Below are 19,097 nucleotides of genomic sequence, written 5' to 3'. Positions count from 1 at the left end.
TATAAGAGAATAGGGCAGGGTGCCTGAACCCCAGGTATACTGTGCTGGGCCTCAGATCTCCTGCCCTTTCGCCTCTGTTTTTTAAAACATGTGTATAACTTTGCTTACACTAAACAGTACTCATCGTCTTAATTTGCCCAGTAGTGTCTATACATATAAATTCACATGAAAATTTTATTGTTAAAAAAATGTGTCTTGGGCCTGTGCCCCAAGTCCTTTAAGTAGCTACTAGCAATGCTTCTGGAGCCAGGGTCCCATCCCTGGAATGAAAAGGGGCCCAAGGTTGTGCATCCAGCAGAGTGAGATGGCAGAGTAGACTGTGCAGCATGAGTGCAGACTGTCCTCCAATTGCCCCTGTTCTGTCTGGGTAGCTGCCCTTTTCGGATCCCTTATTTGGAGGAAATCCCATGGCCCTATCATCTCAATTTTTAGGAAGCAACTAACTGCATTCCCTCCCCACTTCTTATTTATTTAGGAATACAGCAGCTTATGCCCAACATAGGCACCAGATATCAAACACCTACACATATATATACACGCATACACCCCTTCGTTGTTATTTTTACACCCAATAACTTAACGATTATGCCAAAAATGATACCTTTTGCGGCAAAGAAACTGGCATGCAATGTATTCTTTTAAAGGTACTTGCTCATTTCCGCACCCGCACCCCCAAACTTTCCTCCCCTGAGCATGCATCTCTGTGTACATATTATTTATGGAAATGAATGTGCAGCTGGCTTTTCTTCTGACTCACCAAAAGGGAGGTGGGGCGGGGAGCTGTGTGCTATTCGGAATAGAGGGATACAGCACAGCTCCTGCTTTGTCTCTGCCTGTTTCTACATGTGAAGAGCAGTAAGGAAACTTATAGGAATGAAACATGTTGTCGGGGGGGTAGACTACTCCTGCAAAGGGAGGCTCTGTTGATAAGCTTATGCTGCAAGGAGATGTGAGGTGTGTGTGTGTGTGTGTGTGCACAGGAAACAGCTGTAAATAAACAAATGAATGAATGAATGTGTAAGAGTCTTGCATGGAATCCATAGGCTTCCTATGAGGATTTGGGTCGTTGTGTTGAAGCAATGTCTCCAGGCAGACAAACTTCCATTAATACTGCCTATGTACAACACATATGCACTGCTTTCTCTGCAATGTCAATCTGCATTTTCAGCAGAGAATAGGCCCGGTCAGCCCCAACACTGTGGTTGTCCTGAGTATGGAGAGACAACAGAATTATGGTAACTTCATCCATTCCGTTCACAAAGGGCAATCTTCCGCAGTGAACTACTGGTATGTACCAAACCTAGGTTAGACTTGAATGGTCACAGCCTTACCTGTGTGTATCCACTTGGTCTTGAAGCACAATTACCTGCTTGGTGGGCTTCATCCTATGCCACTTCCAGGGCTATTTTGATGTAGAATTTGGGACCAGGTGGGCAGGCCCATTAGGACACCTTAGCACTCAAAAACAGCCGTCTTCCCAAACTATAGTAAGTCTGAATTGGGCTTTATTCAACCCACACTAAAGGAAAGAGCAGCTTACATTTGTCATGGATGTAACATTGAAAACAGCCTCTCTGAAGTGATCGCTCCCTAGCCAAGCCAAGCATATCTTTCAGGTGTACCGCTTATAAGCATTGAGGCTATCACATTGTGAGTCTCCTCCACTCTCCATCGTGGGCACAAGACAGATCTTTTGCACCAGCCTTTAGAAGGCATAAGTGACTTGTGTTAGCTTGATATTGATGGCATGGATTATTATTTTTTAACTTACTCCCTAATGGAAAGCACTAATGAGTCCTTGCTTTGAAACATTAATATGTTTTAAATTAATAATCTCTTACCGCAATGGATTGCACAATTGTTTTCATTTCATTTTCAAATGATCTAAGGCAGGGGTGGAAACCTGTGGGCCATTTATTACCCCCTCCCTTCCTCCAGTAGTTTTTTTACGTCCAAGATTCCCAGCCCCAAATGACTTCCTCCAAAGAATCCTAGAAACTGTAGTTTACGCCTCACAGAGCTACAATTCGCAGCACCCTTGAACTACAGTTCCTAGGATTCTTTTTGGGAGGAAGGGGAGAAATGTGCTTCAAATTATTGTTGCCATAAAAAAATTAAAATAAAATTATTGTTGCCAACAAAAGGTCAAAGGAGCAGGAGACCTCCAAGGTGCCCTGAGGAGAATATCTGGATTAAGACAGTGAGCCCCACAAAAAAAAACCCCTCTGGGGCACACTTTTGAGCAATCTGGTTAGCAGTGTTGGAATGTGCCTGGAATGTGTGCACCATTAATGCCATGTACCATTCAGTCAAGTAGCATTTCAGATTGCTTGATGCATTCACTTGAAGATGTGTTCATCTCACTTGATGAGGAGTACAGTATCTCTCCATCTTGAGGTTTGGCATTTTCTCTTGTTTTACTTTGCCGGTGCCTGAAATTGATTACCTCATCAAAACCCACATACGTCGCAGTGCATAATGTGCAAGGTTTTGAACTCCTTTGATCTGAGATTGCTGTATGTTTTATATCAACCAATAGAAAACGGGACTGCTTTGTTTATGCTGAACAAATACGAAAACATAGGGATGAGCCCAGAAAGCATACCCAGATCATAGTAAAAAATAGTAACAGGGGAGCTAGAATGATAACAGGTATTTGCTAAGGAATACAAGTGGGGAGGAAATACCTGGAGTTGGGCTTACAAGGCTCTGGGAAATCAGGGCCCCCACAAAACATTGGAAAAACAGTGTCAATTTTCAGGCTTTGCTTTTGTTTAGTATTTTGCATTGCAACAGATTTCTTCTGCGTGTGACTTACAGAAAATGAACTGACTTGACATCTGCTTGATCAGATTGCATTAAATAGATGTATTTGACTCTAAGCCAATTTACCCATTCCATGGGAGCTCTAAATAACTGGAAAAATTGTGAGCACTCTGAGATGTTCTTATAAGAGGTAGAAACCCCACCACAGCAGTTGAACAGTTGTAAAAGTTAGAAGCGAGAGTCATTGTTTTGGAGCATTTGGGGGGGGGGTGCTGTTAAGGTAGCCCTGGAGTCTGCATGGCTGCTGTCCCTGTAGCCAGGCAGTCCCCAATCCTAAATCTGTTATTTAACTATAGGAGGGAATGACGACAGAAAGGCTCTAGAATATTTCAGAGTGCACTCTTCCACATATGAGCTCCCTCACCTATTAAGATGATCAGGAAAGCCCCCCTGCCCCCCGTGTATCATATGCTCAACAGGACTGTCGTGGGATGGAGCAGGGCCTTCTTAGTAGTGGCCCTGAGGCTTCTGAACTGTCTCCAAATTCACCTCCATAAATAATAAAGGAATCATGCATCTGTTCAGGGTTTTGGTAGCTAGGAGGAGAGGAGTTTGAGTCTGCTGCTTTTGACGTTCAGTCAAAACGGACTGGCTTGGTTTTTCAACTGCCATTCGTAAAGGTCAGCCCACAGTGCTGCCACCACAGATTGACATCTTCTCAGTTGGGTGATAGCCAGAAGCACAAAACAATCACTGCAGCATTTGCTGCTTCATTTGTGGTACTTTTAGGTTAGAGCCTTCAGCCGCTTCACTGCAGTTGCTTGCCCAGTCTGAGCATGTCCTCTGGAAATTAAAGATTAGCTCAGTTTCCTTTCAGGCCGCTCACTTCCAACACTGGTTTTGTTAGGGGACTGTGGTGCAGTGCGTTATGGCTATTATTATTATTATTATTATTATTATTATTATTATTTATACCCCGCCCATCTGGCTGGGTTTCCCCGGCCACTCTGGGCGGCTTCCAACAAACATTAAAATACATCAATATATCACAGATTAAAAACTTCCCTAAACAGGGCTGCCTTTAGGTGTTTCTAAATGTCAGTAGTTGTTTATCTCCTTGACCTCCGATGGGAGGGCGTTGCACAGGGCAGGCGCCACTACCGAAAAGGCCCTCTGCCTGGTTCCCTGTAGCTTTGCTTCTCGCAGTGAGGGAACCGCCAAAAGGCCCTGGGTGCCGGATCTCAGTGTCTGGGCTGAACAATGGGGGTGAAGACGCTCCTTCAGGTATACAGGACCAAGGCCATTTAGGGCTTTAAAGGTCAGCACCAACACTTTGAAGTGATGAAGAAGTTTTCGGTTCTTCCATGATCTTCTAGATGTACAACCCAACTCAAGAAAATAGGAGGCCTTGCAGGGCACAGACCTTGAGCAAGGGAACGAGTGGTTAGTATTATCGGCAACCTTTAAGAACACGTGAAGCAGGTCTGTTTGTTGGACATGAATTTACTGGGAATTATGTACTTTCAAAATCTGAGACAGGCGAGGATGATGGGAACACAACATTTTCAATAACAGGCTGCTCTTCTAGCTCAGAAGAGGGTGGCAAAACAGCCCCACCTGGCTCTTCCTCTGGATTGGGAGGACTTGGAAACATGACCCCTTCTTGGTCAGGATTCTCCAAAGTAGGAGAAGGCAACAGGGGAGAGTAATCTTTGTCAGGATTCTCCAAAGTTATAGAAGGCAACCGGGGAGAGTAATCTTTGACAGGATTCTCCAAAGTGAGAGAAGGCAACCGGGGAGAGTAATCTTTGTCAGGATTCTCCAAAGTGAGAGAAGGCAACAGGGGAGAGTCATCTTTTGGGGAGTCCGGAACAGCAAGGACTGCGACTTCTTTTTCCTGCTTGGTCTCGCTATCGCCTTTAGGAAAAGAATCCTGTTTCTTCTTCCTGCTACGACGGAAGTACCAGCAGCAGCAGCAGCTGCACAGGGACAGGGAATCTTTATTACCATAAGGCATGTGGATCTTAGTAGGCACCCCTCCCATACAGCTCTGGTTTGCCCAGAACCCCATGAGCAAAATACAGGGAGGGACACATATAAGGAATATGGAAGCCAGATGCATAGGAAAGTAGTAACATCCCCCTTGCCCAGGAACTCTGTTGGGTTAGGGTATGCTGGTTGGGGTATCTTGGCCAGGATCAGGTGGTGGTTACTGAAAAAAGCGATAATAATCAAATTGTAGAAAGGCATGTGGGGAAACTATGCAAGGGGGCTGTATTCAGAGGAAGGGCAAAGGTGGAATTAAAGCAACACCTGTTTGGTGCACTCTAGTCCCAGAAGCCAGGAAAGTAGGGAACTGGTGGTGCAGATATATGATCCAGTAGTGGAGACACTCCCTGGGCACCCCCAATTATCTGTGATAACTGGTTGCACAGCCACTGTCATTTATCGGGATCTCTTGGGACCCTGCCCTCACTTAATGACCAGCCACACATCTACCTGGTCCACCAAATTTTACAGAAGAGGGCTTAGATAGGAAAGAACTCACAGCATAATGATACAGAGGCACGTAAGCAGCAAGACGACAAAGGTGACCAACAGAGCAGGAAACCGATGTGTTGGAGGGACTGCGTGGAAAGAGACACAGATCACTCAGGGGTGCCAGTTCTCCTCAGCACCCAGAGCCAAGCTGCCTATCCAGCAGTAGCACCTGCCTCTATTAATTTCAGGAACTTGGAAGTTAAGCGGGAGGTGAGCTTTAGTGGAAAGAAAGGCCAAAGGGATATATGCAGCCAGTATAAGCAAACACTGTTTGGACCAAATTCACACATGTGCAGAACTGTTCCCTCACTAGATGCTCATATATAGGGTTGCAGACTAGGAGTGCTGTTTCTTAGGTACCTAAGAACACAAGAAAAGCCTTGCTAGCCCACGCCAAAGGACCACCTCCTTCAGCATCTTGTTCTCACTGAGGTCTGCAAGAAGCCTGCAAGCAGGACATGAGTGCAACAGTACTCACCTGTGGTTCTGAGTAACTGGTATTCAGAGGCATACTGCCTCCAATAGTGGAGGTGGAACATAGCCATCTGAAGTTAAATCTGTCTTTGGATTTAACATATCGGTTTGAGGGGGCATTAAGTATACAGAGCAACACCTTAGGGGAGATGGATAATTAACACGATCACAGGAGGTGAAATTGAACTCTCCTGCTGTGACTCTTGTGGTACGAATTTACTTCTACATCACTCAGTCTGTTACCCAGGTGAGGAACCACCTTTTAAATAAAACACAGAACCAAGGAAACTAATTCAAGTCCAGCATCCAGGACTGAAGTAAATCCCTCTTCTGGAGCTGGTATTTCCATTGGGAAGAAATTCCCCATTGCGGCAAATCTTCCCAATGCAAATACCAACTTCAGAGGAGGGATTTTTCTCAGGACTGTGGCAAGGAAAGAGTTTAAAAAATTCCCCCTCTTCACCCTCTACATATCATGGTAATTATCAGCCCCAGCCACACAGCTGATGTTAAGTGCATTTTTTAAAAACCTGCCCTTAAAATTGAACATATTTCACATTGTGTCTAGCTTGACTCTCAGTATGCCAAGTCCAAGAACCAGTGCTGGAAAGTCCAAAAAGGTCTCTCAGGAAGCCCTTCATCATGTCTCCCACCTGATACATACCTTCTGGGTTCATGCATTCCGCAGCTGTTCTAGCAGCAGGATGCAAAGTCGACCCGTTGTGGTAGCACTGAATGCACACAGTTGTCCCATAGCGCTGGCTGTATGTTCCGTTTGGGCAGGGAACACAATTTCCAGCTGCAGTCACACTATGTGTTCCAGGAGGGCACACGGCTGTCAAGCAAAATGGCAGATAAAGGCATGGAGGGGGGAGCGAAAGGAGCAGGGCCTGAAATATAGACATTGCACAGGTTTCATTCCTCCATCAGCTAAGCTGGAGGGGTGGGGAGAGAGGGAATTCAAAGCTGGCCACATACCATGTGAGCCCTACCCAAGGGGCATCGTTTTTCAGCCATGCTCCTCAAAGGAGTTGTGGAGAGGGTGTCTCTTCCTGGAGTCGAGGGAGTCATGCTTAGCGCAATGTGCTAAACAAGTGGACAAACTAGCTCTGACTGGATGGAATTGTAGATCAGAGCCAAGGGATGTGTACACACCATGTATTTAAAGCATGTGACTCCCCCCCCCCAAAAAATTGGGAACTGTAGTTTGTTAAGGGTGCTGAGAAATATAGCTCCATGAGGGGTGAAAACTAAAGTGTACACAGCCCACTGGCAGAGCTACAGTGAAACTCTAAAACAGTGTTTCCCAACCTTGGGTCTCCAGCTGTTTTCAGACTACAGTTCCCATCATCCCTGAACACTGGTCTTGCTAGCTAGGGATGATGGGAGTTGTAGTCCAAAAACAGCTGGAGACCCAAGGTTGTGAAACACTGCTCTAGAGCAGGCATCCCCAAACTTCGGCCCTCCAGATGTTTTGGACTACAATCCCCATCATCCCTGACCACTGGTCCTGTTAGCTAGGGATCATGGGAGTTGTAGGCCAAAACATCTGGAGGGCCGCAGTTTGGGGGTGCCTGCTCTAGAGGAAGGGAAGGTAGAGAGAAGAGAGCCATTACAAACCCAGTGCTCTCCATATGTTTTGGGGCTGGTGGGAGTTGTGTTCCAAAACTTCTGGAAGGCATTGGGTTTGCAAAGGCTGGGATGACAGCTAAGAACAAATGTGGCGAGAGGCTTCCCAGTGGCGTGAACAAACACTGCAGCCTATGGGACCAGAGGCAGCGTCTGAGGAGGGATGAGGCAGCAGCTCATGGATCACCTGCTCCACTCACTACAGCAGTCGGGACAGCGTGCCTGTAGCTCCGGGTTCTGTCCATAACCTTCCAGGCATGTTCCACCCTCCAGGAAGTTGACAAAGGTGTTGACGAAGGAGGTGCGGGAAGTGGGTGACTCTCCCAAGGGGAAACGTTTGTTGTTCTCCATGAATAGGGTTATTGCTTCCTCAGCCTGTAGGGAAATGCATAGGGTGGTTCAAGAGTGGGGGAAGGAAGACTGGGGGGGGCGGGTCCTGCTTTTTGTTATTGATCTTTTTTTCTGAAAACAGTGCAAGGGAAACAGAGAAGGATAAGAATCTGATGACAGGGTCATCACAAGAGTGAGTGAACAAAATGTGGTAATTCCATAGTAAATGCCTAGAATGCAAGCACCCATCCTTTCTTTGAAATACGCATAACATGAGGTTCTTGCTTTTATTGCCTCAAAGTAAATAGCCCCAGCCATTCCATGTGCACCAATGCACATTAGCCTTGTTCAAGAAGATTAAAGACATGGTTGCCCTTTGCAGCTCAACAACATACAGTATGCAGGTACAAAACCCCAGAAAACTTATTTCCTGGTAGGGGAGAGATGAGGTTTGCTGACGTACCTGCTGCAGATTGCTCAAGACAGCTCCATTATAACAATCAAATTCCAGTGCATCAGCCTTGGGGGAGCAGAACTTATCCCAGCCCTTCCCAAAAGGAGATACTAGAAAACAATGACAAATATGTTACAGTCCCTTTGCCAATAGGCTCGCTCTTCCATCAGTGCAGAGTCCAAACTCTCATTCCAGGATATGGCAAAATAGATCCACTATATGATGCTTGCATGAATGCAGTTAATTCATGTTAATTATGTTAATTCAACTTAGCGCAACCCTCCAGATCATGATACATATCCATTGCCACCCTTGCTGCTTAAGAAATGTTCCTCTGGCCAATCCAAAGGAATGTACCTTTACCCAAAAATCTGTCTGTTCTCAGCAAAGACACACACTGAGGCTACACTTACTTCTGGTGTTTTCAGTAGGCAGTCCTAGCTGGTGGAATCCTGCCTTTCTGCATGAGCCTCTCCTGCTCCAAACCTCAATTCCTCCCCAAACTGTGACTGAACCCAGCCATCCTGACTTCCTCTGCCATCCTCTAGAAACACCCTGAATTTCTTGGCTCTGACCTTCAAGCTCTACCTGGAAGTTGAACTCATCCAAGGGTTTCTCCATGGTGGGGAAGCAGCTGATGGCGCCAAGCAGAAGTTCACAGTGGAGGTGCTGCACCACCTCGCTCAGATGCTCTCGCAGGGTCTTCAGGAACCCGTGTGTCAATTCCTCATCGCAAGAGTTGCACTGGAAAAGCAGTAGGACATGCAACTCTGCCCGTATGTGGTAGCCTGGAAAAAGAGGCAGAGGAAGGGGAATCTGGAAGGCAGCTTCTCCTACAAAAATGGGAGCTCAAAAGATGGCAAAAGTCACATCTTCCACATCATGTCCACTATGAAGAAGTTCAAATGGAAAGAAATTGCATACACCTAGATCCTAAGAAAGACAGGATCCTCAGGAGAACAGAGAGAAACCACCTATGTTTGGCCACAGGCCAAAACCTCTCCCACATTTCTCCCAATATATGGTTCCTGGTTCCATCCAATCACCCATCTAGTCAAATAGTTCAGTCTCTTTTGATTCACTATCCTTTAAGAGATCTGGACTCCACTCACCCACCACTGTATGATAGAAAGTCTCAGTATGGAGCTGGCCATCCATGGTGTAGGAGACTGTGCAGGTATACAGTCCACTGTCATCAGTATGAAAATCATGTAGAGTCAGGGAAGCATCACCACTGAGGGGATGGGTTTCTGAAAGTAGAGGGCAGAATCAGCCTAAGAAGAACAATGCTCTGCTTCAACCAGCTTAGGCACCAATACTGAGGTCAAGAGGTCCTTTAATACTTCTATAGCTTCATGTGGCTCCAGGCTCATTGGTCTCTGTCCTAGTACCGTGTTTCTCATATTATAAGACATGTCTTATATTTATTTTTTCCTCAAAAAAACACACTATGGCTTATTTTCAAGGGATGTCTTATTTTTTTCCTCCTCCTCCTGCCGCGGCCGGCATTGCTGCTGCGCCTATCACTATGTCTTATTTTCGGGGTATGGCTTATATTCCTTGAATGCTTAAAAATCCTGCTATGGCTTATTTTATGGGTATGTCTTAAAATATGAGAAACAGGGTACATGGATGCATCGAGAGAGTCTAATTTTTTTCTGCTGCCCTTATGCCATGAATGTCCACACAAAATACCTTTCTTGAATCCTGACATTCTACACCAGGCATCCCCAAACTGCGGCCCTCCAGATGTTTTGGCCTACAACTCCCATGATCCCTAGCTAACAGGACCAGTGGTCGGGGAGATGGGAATTTGTAGTCCAAAACATCTGGAGGGCCGAAGTTTGGGGGTGCCTGTTCTACACCGTATTTTCTTATTATAGGGACCATGCACTGGATAGCTCATAGCTGTCAAGTTATCCCTTTTTTTAAGGGATTTTCCCTTATGCTGAATAGGCTTCCTCGCGAGAAAAGGGAAAACTTGGCAGCTATGTGGATAGCTTAGATTGGCAGGTACAGTTAGTCAATATTTTGTGACATGCTGTTACTATTTAAAACCAAGTTTTGGGTTTGGAAAAGCAAGTTGTCTCACAGCTTGCTTCAGTCATAACTTTTAAGTAACAGGAACCTTAAAAAGCTGAGCTCTGTGTCAATTTCACTTCCAGTAGTTTTGATGTTTTTGCCAATATGCCTGTTGTGAACAATAATCTGTTGAACTCTCTCCAGAGAGTTTAATTTGGGCAGGAAGTTTCAGGTCAAGTTGGTTTCACATCTAGGAAGCTTAACAGATGCATCAATGTGTTTGCAAGTTACCTTTTCATGCATCTTCAAGCCTCATTCCAAGCAGTGATTGAACTGGTATAAGAGGTGAAGATGGGCTCCTTAATGAAATCCACATGGCCCAATCCCCACTCACCCCAATTTTAGCCACACAATGGCCTCTCTGTAGCAGCCATTAGGGGGAGGAATGACACAACATGGGCTCTTGCCCAAGGCACAAGGACACAGAGGGCACAGGCAAGACTAAACTAATTCTCAACATAAAATGCTTGGAAAATATTATCTTGGGTGCTAAAGTTCAAATCAGTTTGAGGTGCAAAAAAATCTCTGTTGCTGATCATTCTAGAAAAAAACATTGGCAGCCCTGGGACACCAACAGCTGCCTTTTCCCAAGTAATCCATCCTCTTCTTTCCCTCACACATCTGTCCCTGATATCTATTGAGAGATCCTAGAGCAGGGGTCCCCAAACTAAGGCCCAGGGGCCGGATGCAGCCCAATCGCCTTCTAAATCCGGCCCCCGGACGATCTGGGAATCAGCATGTTTTTACATGAGTAGAATGTGTCCTTCTATTTAAAAGCATCTCTGAGCTATTTGCGGGACCTGCCTGGTGTTTTTAGATGAGTAGAATGTGTCCTTTTATTTAAAATGCATCTCTGGATTATTTGTGGGACATAGGAATTCGTTCATATTTTTCTTCAAAATATAGTCCGGCCCCCCACAAGGTCTGAGGGACAGTGGACCAGCCCCCTGCTGAAAAGTTTGCTGACCCCTGTCCTAGAGTCACAAGCAGTAAGTCCTAACCTTCGTTTTCCAGGCTCCAGTTGTAGGTGGGATTCATACCAATCACAGCATCCTTCTCTGAAGACTTGCAGGGGATAGTAATTTCCTTGGCACCAACGTGGACAAAGATGGTGTCTGAAAAAATAGGCAGGTATAATGGTTAGCGTGTCTGCCTAGAACCAGGAAGACCAGGGTTTAAATCCTCCCTTGGCCATGAAGCTTCCTAGATGACCTTGAGCCAGGCACTACCTCTCAGCCTAATCTACCTCATAGGGTTGCCATGAAGATAAAATGGAAGGTGGAAGAACTGTGGCTTACACTTTTTGGAGGAAGGACAGGGTTTAAATTTAGTAAGTAATGAATAAATCAGAAGAATCAATTTGGCATTGGTGACAGGGCAATGGGAAAACAAGGTTCTTGGTTGGGCTTTGTGTTAATGGGCACAAATAATCCAATGATCATATCACTTGGCTAGCTCAGGTGGCCAGAGCGCAGTGCCAAGGCCATGGATTCAAGGCACAGATCAGATGGCCACTGAAGATGGATGAAACAAGGCCATAGTGGATCAAGCTGATCAGATGATGTCCCCATTTATTGCTTGTTTATTTTACTTAGCGCAGTGTCAGCTAAATGGAACTAATCTTTATTACATTCTCACCCATCTCTCCAGCTGTCTTTCTAACACGTGCCAGTCCTGCAGGAGTTCCATTGTCAGACAAGTCAAGGTGAAGTCCACAGCCTGAAAAGGAGCAAAGACTTCAGCATGATGCCTCCTTTGGAAAGTATCATTACAGACTTGTCCGCTGGATCTCTGTGTTCGTAAAGCAGTAGTTCCCAGCTTCATGGTACATTGTGCAGTCTGAAACCCACCCCAGAGCTCCCGTGTTTTTACCAGGGAGAGTCGGAAGTTAAATTGGAATATACTGGCAAATCCCAGGAAGACATAGAGTATTTCTACAACAGCAAGTATAACTGACACATATATATATATATCTGCCATTGCTGACTTTGTAGTAATCACTTATCTCTCAGCCTCAGTGTTCCTCACCTGAAAGGTAGGCAGCAATCTTAACACCATACCCAAGGGAAAGCCCTAGTAAATTCAACAGGACTTCCTTCTGAGTACACATAGGATTGCATTATTGGCTGCTGCTGGCCAGTTTTAGAGTTCTGTGTTAAAATCCCTAAACTGCAGTAACTTAGATGTTGAATTATTAATTATATATTTATTTCTTGATGTAGTTATTGTTACATTTTCATTTGTGTATGCAGTTTATTCCAGTGTATGGTTTATGGGGTAGTACAGGTAATTCTGCCTGCTGAACCACCCTTTTCCATGGGGTGCCAATCCTGTTCCCACCGCCACCTTTGTACAATGTGGCTCTGTACTGTCCACCCACCCCAGCCAGGATCTTGCTCCTGACACCATTTGGTAGACCTCAGGATAGCAATATACAAAGTCGGTTTCAGAAGTCTCAAGTTCAACTTCACTCCAGCTCTCTAGCCCCATCCAAGGAGCCATTTCGGTCCAGAATATTGTGTTTTTGAGCTGCCTGCGAGGCGATTCCATCCGTTGTTAATTGAATTAATAAATTCGTATAACAGGCAGCCGTTTAGGAGACCGTGCCCTTGGCTCTTTCCATAAGCGACTGCAGCTCTGATTTGCTACTACCACCACATTCTCGTGGGAGACACCCGTCTGCAGCGGAGCCCCTCGATAGCACCCTTCTCCGTACCGGGCCCATCGCACAGCAACAGGACTAGGATCCCCAAAGCGACACCGGACGACCAGCAAGACATGTAGCCAGGCTTAAGGGCGATCTGTCCCATTCTAGAGAACCCCGTGAGAACGGAGGGGGTCTCTGGAATCCCTGCAAGAGCCATGCGGTTGCTACGCAACCTAGAGCTCCTTCGTGACGTCGAGGCGTTCTAGAACCCATCTCCGCCACCGTCCCGTCAGAAGACGCTGCTAAGGTTGCTTACGCCTCTGATTGTTTCTGGTCCTCGGCGGCCACCGTCCGCGTATTTTATACGTCATCCGATTGCGACAACCTAGAAGCAACGGTTTTTCGCAAACTAGGCGGCGTTGCGTTTGGGGTGAGGACTACCGGAAGGTATCGAGCAGCGTTGTGTCGTCGTAGAAGCCAGGAACGGGTGGACAGAGGTGAGGGGAAAGAGAATAGGTGCTGGACGGGTTGCAATTGACACCCCTGGGCGTGTTTTCTCCTCTTAGGTTCTTAACTTCTTGTTGTTTTCTCTTCTCAGCGCCATGAAGCCGCCTTCCAGGCAGCGTTCAACCCCTGCTCGCTACAGGATGGTCCCCACGAGCCAGGCTTGGACGGACCCAGAAAAGCGACGCCTTCTTCGGGCCTTGAGAGCTCACTGCCAGGGTCCGCTGCGGCCCGAGCTGTTGAAGAAGTACCTGCCTTGGAGGGATGAAGAAGAGGTGGGTTGAGGCGTGGCCACGTGGTGGAGGGCAGGATTCGAACTTGGCCGGGCTGTGAGCTTCCCAACAAGCCCACGAGTTGGCAGACTGATGGCCACCATGCAGGGTTTGGAGATGAGGACTCCATCTCTGGTCAGCCACGAGAGTTAGGTGGCCTTGGCAGATAAATCTTAAGGGATGAATTGGGAGAGACCTATGCTTTTTTAATCCTACTACACATTCATACTGGCAAATCCTAGTTAAAGGAGAGTAATTGCAAACTTTCTGCCTTGAAGAAATATCCAGTTTTTATGTCTTCAGAAAGTAGGATACTGTACTGTCTTCCCCAAAACATTGCATGTATGTCCCCTAAGATGTGCTGCTCTTGCAGATCATGGCATTTGTGGAGCACCTGAAAGAGCGTGTGGCAAAGGAGGCAGTCAAGGAACAATATCAGTATCGCCAGCGTAAACAGAAGGATGCTCCTATTCCAGCACCTATTGAGGTATGAGAGTTTTAAAAGTGTAGGTAATGTGATATGGCACAACATAAGCTAAGGACTATTCACACAACTGACACTTCCTTTTTTTAGATATGGACAGAGTTAGCTGAGAAATTGACAGGTCCCCTTGAAGATGCTGTGGCAACTGCTTTTTCCCAGGTAACCTTTTCCATGATCTTAATAAGATAGATATTGTTCTTGATGCAGTAATTTAAGATATCTTCATGTCTCCATCTGACAAAATGTCTCTGAAATACATGACTCTGTCACTGGTTCTCTTGGTTCTTGTATAGCTTTTCAGACAGATTTAATGCTGGGAAATGTATTTGGTTTACTAGAGAATCCCTGACTGCTTGCCATACGAAGTCCATACTTGTGACTTTTTTTCTACTCATTAGGTTTGGACAATTGCATCTACTGAGCCACTCACCTTGCTCCATTCCGTGCCTCCAAAGTCAGTGGTGATAAAGAATTCTCAATGTTCATCCCAAAATCTTAATACTGAGAGTAGGAAATCCAACGAAGAATCTCATGAACCAACTGTATCATCAAATGTAGAGGAAATGGCCCCTGCAGAAAACAGTGGGTTCCATGTGGACTTTGAAAAGATCTACAAGTACCTTTCTGTGATCTCACGTGGCTGTAAGGCACCTGAACTCCCACCAGGTGGTAAGTCAGAGTTTGTGTTTGACCAAGATGAATTTAAATAACAGGCAGCTACTATGCAACATTTCATAATTCTAAGGGAACTATGCCTTCAGTTGTATCCCACTACAGTGTACTACACCATTGTAGTGATAAAAGATAGACATAAACCTTCTTCCCAGAGAAACCTGAGTTTTAAAAATCATATATGCAGTTGAATGTATTTTGATTTGCCCCTGCACATGGCTACATGTAGATAGGGTTTGTACTTAAAATCTCAAAATGCAGAGGTTCTTGCTATTTTCCTTCAGTGGAAGAAATGTTTCTGCACTGGAATGTGACTCCATGTAACCAAGACATCTATTACAGCATACCTACTGTATTCTTGGTGCCAAGCAAAAACATTTCTCCTTAAGGAAGCTGCCTTATTGAGCTTTATTTGCAATCATTCCATCCCTTCCTTTTTATTCTGTTGCTTTTTCTTTATTGTGCCATTTTTGTCATGTGCTGTGGAGTTCTATTTCAGCTGAAGGGCTGGATACTAAATCTTAAAAATGCTTCCCAGAAATGGAGCATCCCCTAGGACTGGAAACACTATGTGTCCTGCCAAAAACTGTACTTCTGCCAAAACGTCCAACATATTTAGTGCTGCTAAAAGCAACAACCACCTTGCTGGGCATAGTTGGGTAACCTTTGAGGTTACTGTTGTGGATGATGGGTGGGATTTTGGGGACTAAGGAAAACACTTCAGAAGGGAATTGTTATGTTTCTCCCCACCCCCCAGTGAAAATACGAGTGGCCCATGAGCTTGGAGACAGGGAGTGTTTTCCTAGGTGAGAGGAAGCAGCAACTTGTCATATAATGTAAAACAGATAAAAGGTTCTCATCAGATTTCCAGTTCTTAAACTAAAACTTCTCATATAGAAAGTTATCCTTAACCTCTAAGATGTAATTTCTAAAAATCTAAAATAGCTTAGCTGTTAATGTGATAAAATTTACTGCTTCATTTGTTACACCTGTTGGAGGCAGGGTGACGTTTCAGAATCTGTAACTGGAGAGGAGGAGGTAATAAAAATCCTAGGTATGTTTCTGCCAAAGTGAGTGTAGCCACTCTCCTCATACATTTTGCTTGCTTTCTGCAGAGTCAGCTGTGGTCCTAGATTTGCTACTGTCACTGCCAGAAGAGCTGGGCTTTCTGGACTTTAAGAAGCTGAAGAGTCACATGCACAAATGTTACACAGAGTTGAACACCCACTACAAAGGTGAAAGAAGCAGAATGAAAGAGGGCAACCAGCCTGTAAACAATAATGGGGAGCTATTTCCACATGTGCAGCCAGCTACTAGTGGCTTACAACAACAGGAGGGGAGTAGTAGTTCTCCTACCACTTCCAAAGATGATGCAACTTCTGCCTCTACCATGGACTGGAGGACTCTGGGTATCTGCCCTTTGAATTCATTCTTGTTTCCTTTGGATATCCTTGCTCGTAAAGAAGAAAGCTTTGACTGAGGAAACTGGATTCTGTGCTGCCCAGTAATGAACTATGTACTCTCATAACATGAGGGAAGACTAAACAAGCTTGCTGAGCTTAGCTCAGCCATGATCCCCCTCATCGTAGCATGGGGTTTAAGCAGCCTGACCTGCTCTTTTACACCTTGGCTAATGAGTATGATAATTGTTTTGTATTAATACTATATGTACACTGGTGTCTGGTCTTACTACTCCATGACAGCTGCTACTTATTTGGCCAGTTGCTATGTAGCAGCTCAGAGATGGCGTTGAGTGTTAATCTTTACCTTGGTCTACAGATCATTGTGGCCAGTAAAATAAGTGATGTTGGATATCATTCCCGAGTCACAGAATAGTCAAATTATTTTGTAATAACCATTATTTTAAAATATATATAAAAAATATGGACTACAAAAATACCAGTTGAAAAGCTGTAATCATATGCTCACCAGGGGTTACTTTCAATAGGTTTTGAGAAGCTATAGAAACCATGAAAGAAACTAGTCAAAGTTAACTTATACCATGTTTAGGAATGTTACTATTAAGCAATGCTTCATGGTGCAGTATATCTTCTTGGAAGAAATGCCCATCTACCACTAACAGTACTAGCAGTACTTGCCATAAACTGGTAGGACTGGGGATAGAAAGCATACTTTGTAACATAACATAACTAGCACCTTAAGTAATTATTACTTCAAACATAGATTCAATGCACTTCTCAAAATCTGAATCTTAACTGAACCATGTTAACTTGGGAAGCAGTTTCTGGCTCCTAAATTGGCAACATGCATATAGGTAGCTGTCACGGTGGCCGGAGAAGGCTACTTCAGAGCAATGACTCTACACAGCTCTGCATTTTGTCTTTTATTGGTGCTGGGTATTTACAGTGCTAATGGCAGTGCTATTTACAAAGACACATCTGTTCAGCTTGAATCAGAACCTCCAAGTGGCTTTTGGCGCGTCTTGCGCCAGCATAACAACTTGGGGAGACCCATCCTCTTCCCCCGACGCTTTCTGCGAAGTTCCAGAGTTGGGGGGACTGGCCTGCCCCCCTTCCTTCCCCCTTCCTGTCCCACCTGGGACGATGGCTCTTCTACCCTGCCAGAGCCTTGGACACCACTTCCTGTTTCCCCACTTGAGCTGGAGCTTTCCCTCTTTTCAGCCTCGCTCGGGGCTGGGCTGGAACTCAGGAGGGGAGGGGCTTCGCGATATCCCTTGCCCCTCACATCCACCCCCCTCCCAGGCCCCCCTTCTCCCCTCCCTAGAGGCTGCACGGGTGTCGGTGGTGACTGAAAGCCTAAAAACTCCGTGCTGTCCGAGCCGGTTGGTGTGAACACCTCCCCCCAGTCCCGTTGGCCCCCTCCTTCCTCCTGGGAAGAGGGAAAGCCCCAAAAGTCCGTGGCCTCAGAGCTGGTGGGGGTGAAAATCTGCTGCCAGTCCACCTCTTCTCCTGACTGAATGGACCTCGGAGATGCCCATATCTCCTCCTCCGTGTCCTCAAACTCTGCTTCCCATCTCCATGGTGAACTGCTTTCCCCCTCCTGTGCTTCCTCCTCCTCCCACTCCCGTTCCATGTGCCAGGGCTTAGGCCTGTGTGGGAAGAGGGCGTGGAATTCTTCCACTAAGAATTCCTCTTGTATCTGGGTGGCTGGGACCCATTCATTTTGGGATGGCGGGGCGTCCTCCCATGCCATGAGGTACTCCAGGCCCCACACACCCCTTCGTGAATCAAGGATGGCCGTTGCTTCATTGAGTGGCTCCCTGCCTCCACTCTCCCCCCCTCCCTCGGGGGGCTGTTCGCTGCCTCGGAACCTGCTACTTTCCCTGTACGGAGACAGCAGCGATCTATGAAACACTGGGTGCACCCTCATGTCCTCTGGCAGTGCCAGCCTGTATGCCACCGGGTTTACCTGCTGCGTGACCGTGAAGGGGCCCAACCTTCTGGGTGCCAACTTCTTGCACCTCCCTCTGGTGGGAAGGCCCTCAGAGGACAACCAAACCTTGTCCCCCACCCTGATGGCCTCCCCCGGTCGCCTGTGGCGATCTGCCCCCTTCTTGTACGCTTCTTTGGCCCTCTCCAAGTGTTCTCTGAGCTGCTGGTGCACCGTCAGTGGGGGAGGGCACAACCGTTCCCGCCTTTCATTGCCACTCCCTGCGATGTGGGCAGTCTCTGATGCGATGCTGGGGGGAGTTGCAGAGAAAGCAATTCCCGCCTCTTCCCTCCTTGCGTCTTGGCGCCGCCGGGGTTTGAAAAGTCCGCGCGCGCGCGCGCTCCACCGATCTCCATCGCTTCCGGCTCTGAGCTCGGTCTGGGCGGGACTAGGGGTGGGCCCTGGGGTGGGGTTTGGTGAAGTGGTCTGTCCTGGGAGCGTGGGAACCAAGGCTTTGCTGCGCGCGTCGTTTGTTTGTCATTCCATCTGGATTCCTGTCTCACCCCCACCGCTAGCGCCGCTTTGCTTAACTCATCCATAGTCCGCGGTTTGGGACCTCTCGTCCGCGGTTTGGGACCTAACGTCTGAGTGCAACCCCAGGTAGAAGGCTGATTTCACTGGCTCACTGTGCAGATCCCACCCCAGTTTGTGCACTAGCATGGTGAACCTCGCCCAGTAGTCCCGAACTGTCGATTTTCCTTGTGTTAAGTTATGAAGCTCTTCTTTTGTGGCTTCCATTTCAGAGTCACTCGCATACATGATTTTTAAAGCTTCTAAGAATAGTTTTGCGTTCTTTATGCAATCATTTTTTTGCGCGATGAGCGGTCTGAC

At 46.4% G+C, this 19,097-nt stretch overlaps 2 protein-coding genes across 4 annotated transcripts; one reads left to right on the top strand and one right to left on the bottom strand.

Annotated features, from left to right (window-relative positions):
• Positions 1-4,256: 4,256 nt before the first annotated feature.
• On the bottom strand, positions 4,257-13,270 carry LOC118088810 (zona pellucida-binding protein 2). 3 transcript variants are annotated; one of them, XM_035122897.3, is made up of 10 exons: positions 12,993-13,270; positions 11,915-11,995; positions 11,278-11,391; positions 9,307-9,444; positions 8,770-8,982; positions 8,204-8,304; positions 7,611-7,785; positions 6,446-6,616; positions 5,315-5,393; positions 4,257-4,745 (listed from the first exon to the last, which is right to left on the bottom strand). In XM_035122897.3, exons 1-10 carry the CDS (start codon positions 13,138-13,140, stop codon positions 4,280-4,282), a joined length of 1,686 nt encoding a protein of 561 aa, XP_034978788.1. In that variant the 5' UTR covers positions 13,141-13,270; the 3' UTR covers positions 4,257-4,279. The 3 variants fall into 3 exon arrangements, with proteins under 3 accessions (XP_034978788.1, XP_088530237.1, XP_088530238.1); XM_088674111.1 differs by lacking the exon at positions 11,915-11,995; XM_088674112.1 differs by lacking the exon at positions 5,315-5,393 and having other exon boundaries at positions 4,369-4,745.
• Positions 13,271-13,310: 40 nt separating this feature from the next.
• Positions 13,311-16,752, top strand: SNAPC2 (small nuclear RNA activating complex polypeptide 2). The gene is made up of 6 exons (XM_035124293.2): positions 13,311-13,420; positions 13,522-13,702; positions 14,073-14,186; positions 14,274-14,342; positions 14,582-14,852; positions 15,971-16,752. Exons 2-6 carry the CDS (start codon positions 13,526-13,528, stop codon positions 16,333-16,335), a joined length of 996 nt encoding a protein of 331 aa, XP_034980184.1. The 5' UTR covers positions 13,311-13,420; positions 13,522-13,525; the 3' UTR covers positions 16,336-16,752.
• The last annotated feature ends 2,345 nt before the right edge of the window (positions 16,753-19,097 follow it).

This window comes from Zootoca vivipara, chromosome 7 (assembly GCF_965207765.1).
Source record: "Zootoca vivipara chromosome 7, rZooViv2.hap1.1, whole genome shotgun sequence".
Taxonomy (NCBI): Eukaryota; Metazoa; Chordata; class Lepidosauria; order Squamata; family Lacertidae; genus Zootoca; species Zootoca vivipara.
Note: the sequence above shows the minus strand (reverse complement) of the source record. Positions and strands in the feature narration are given on the sequence as shown.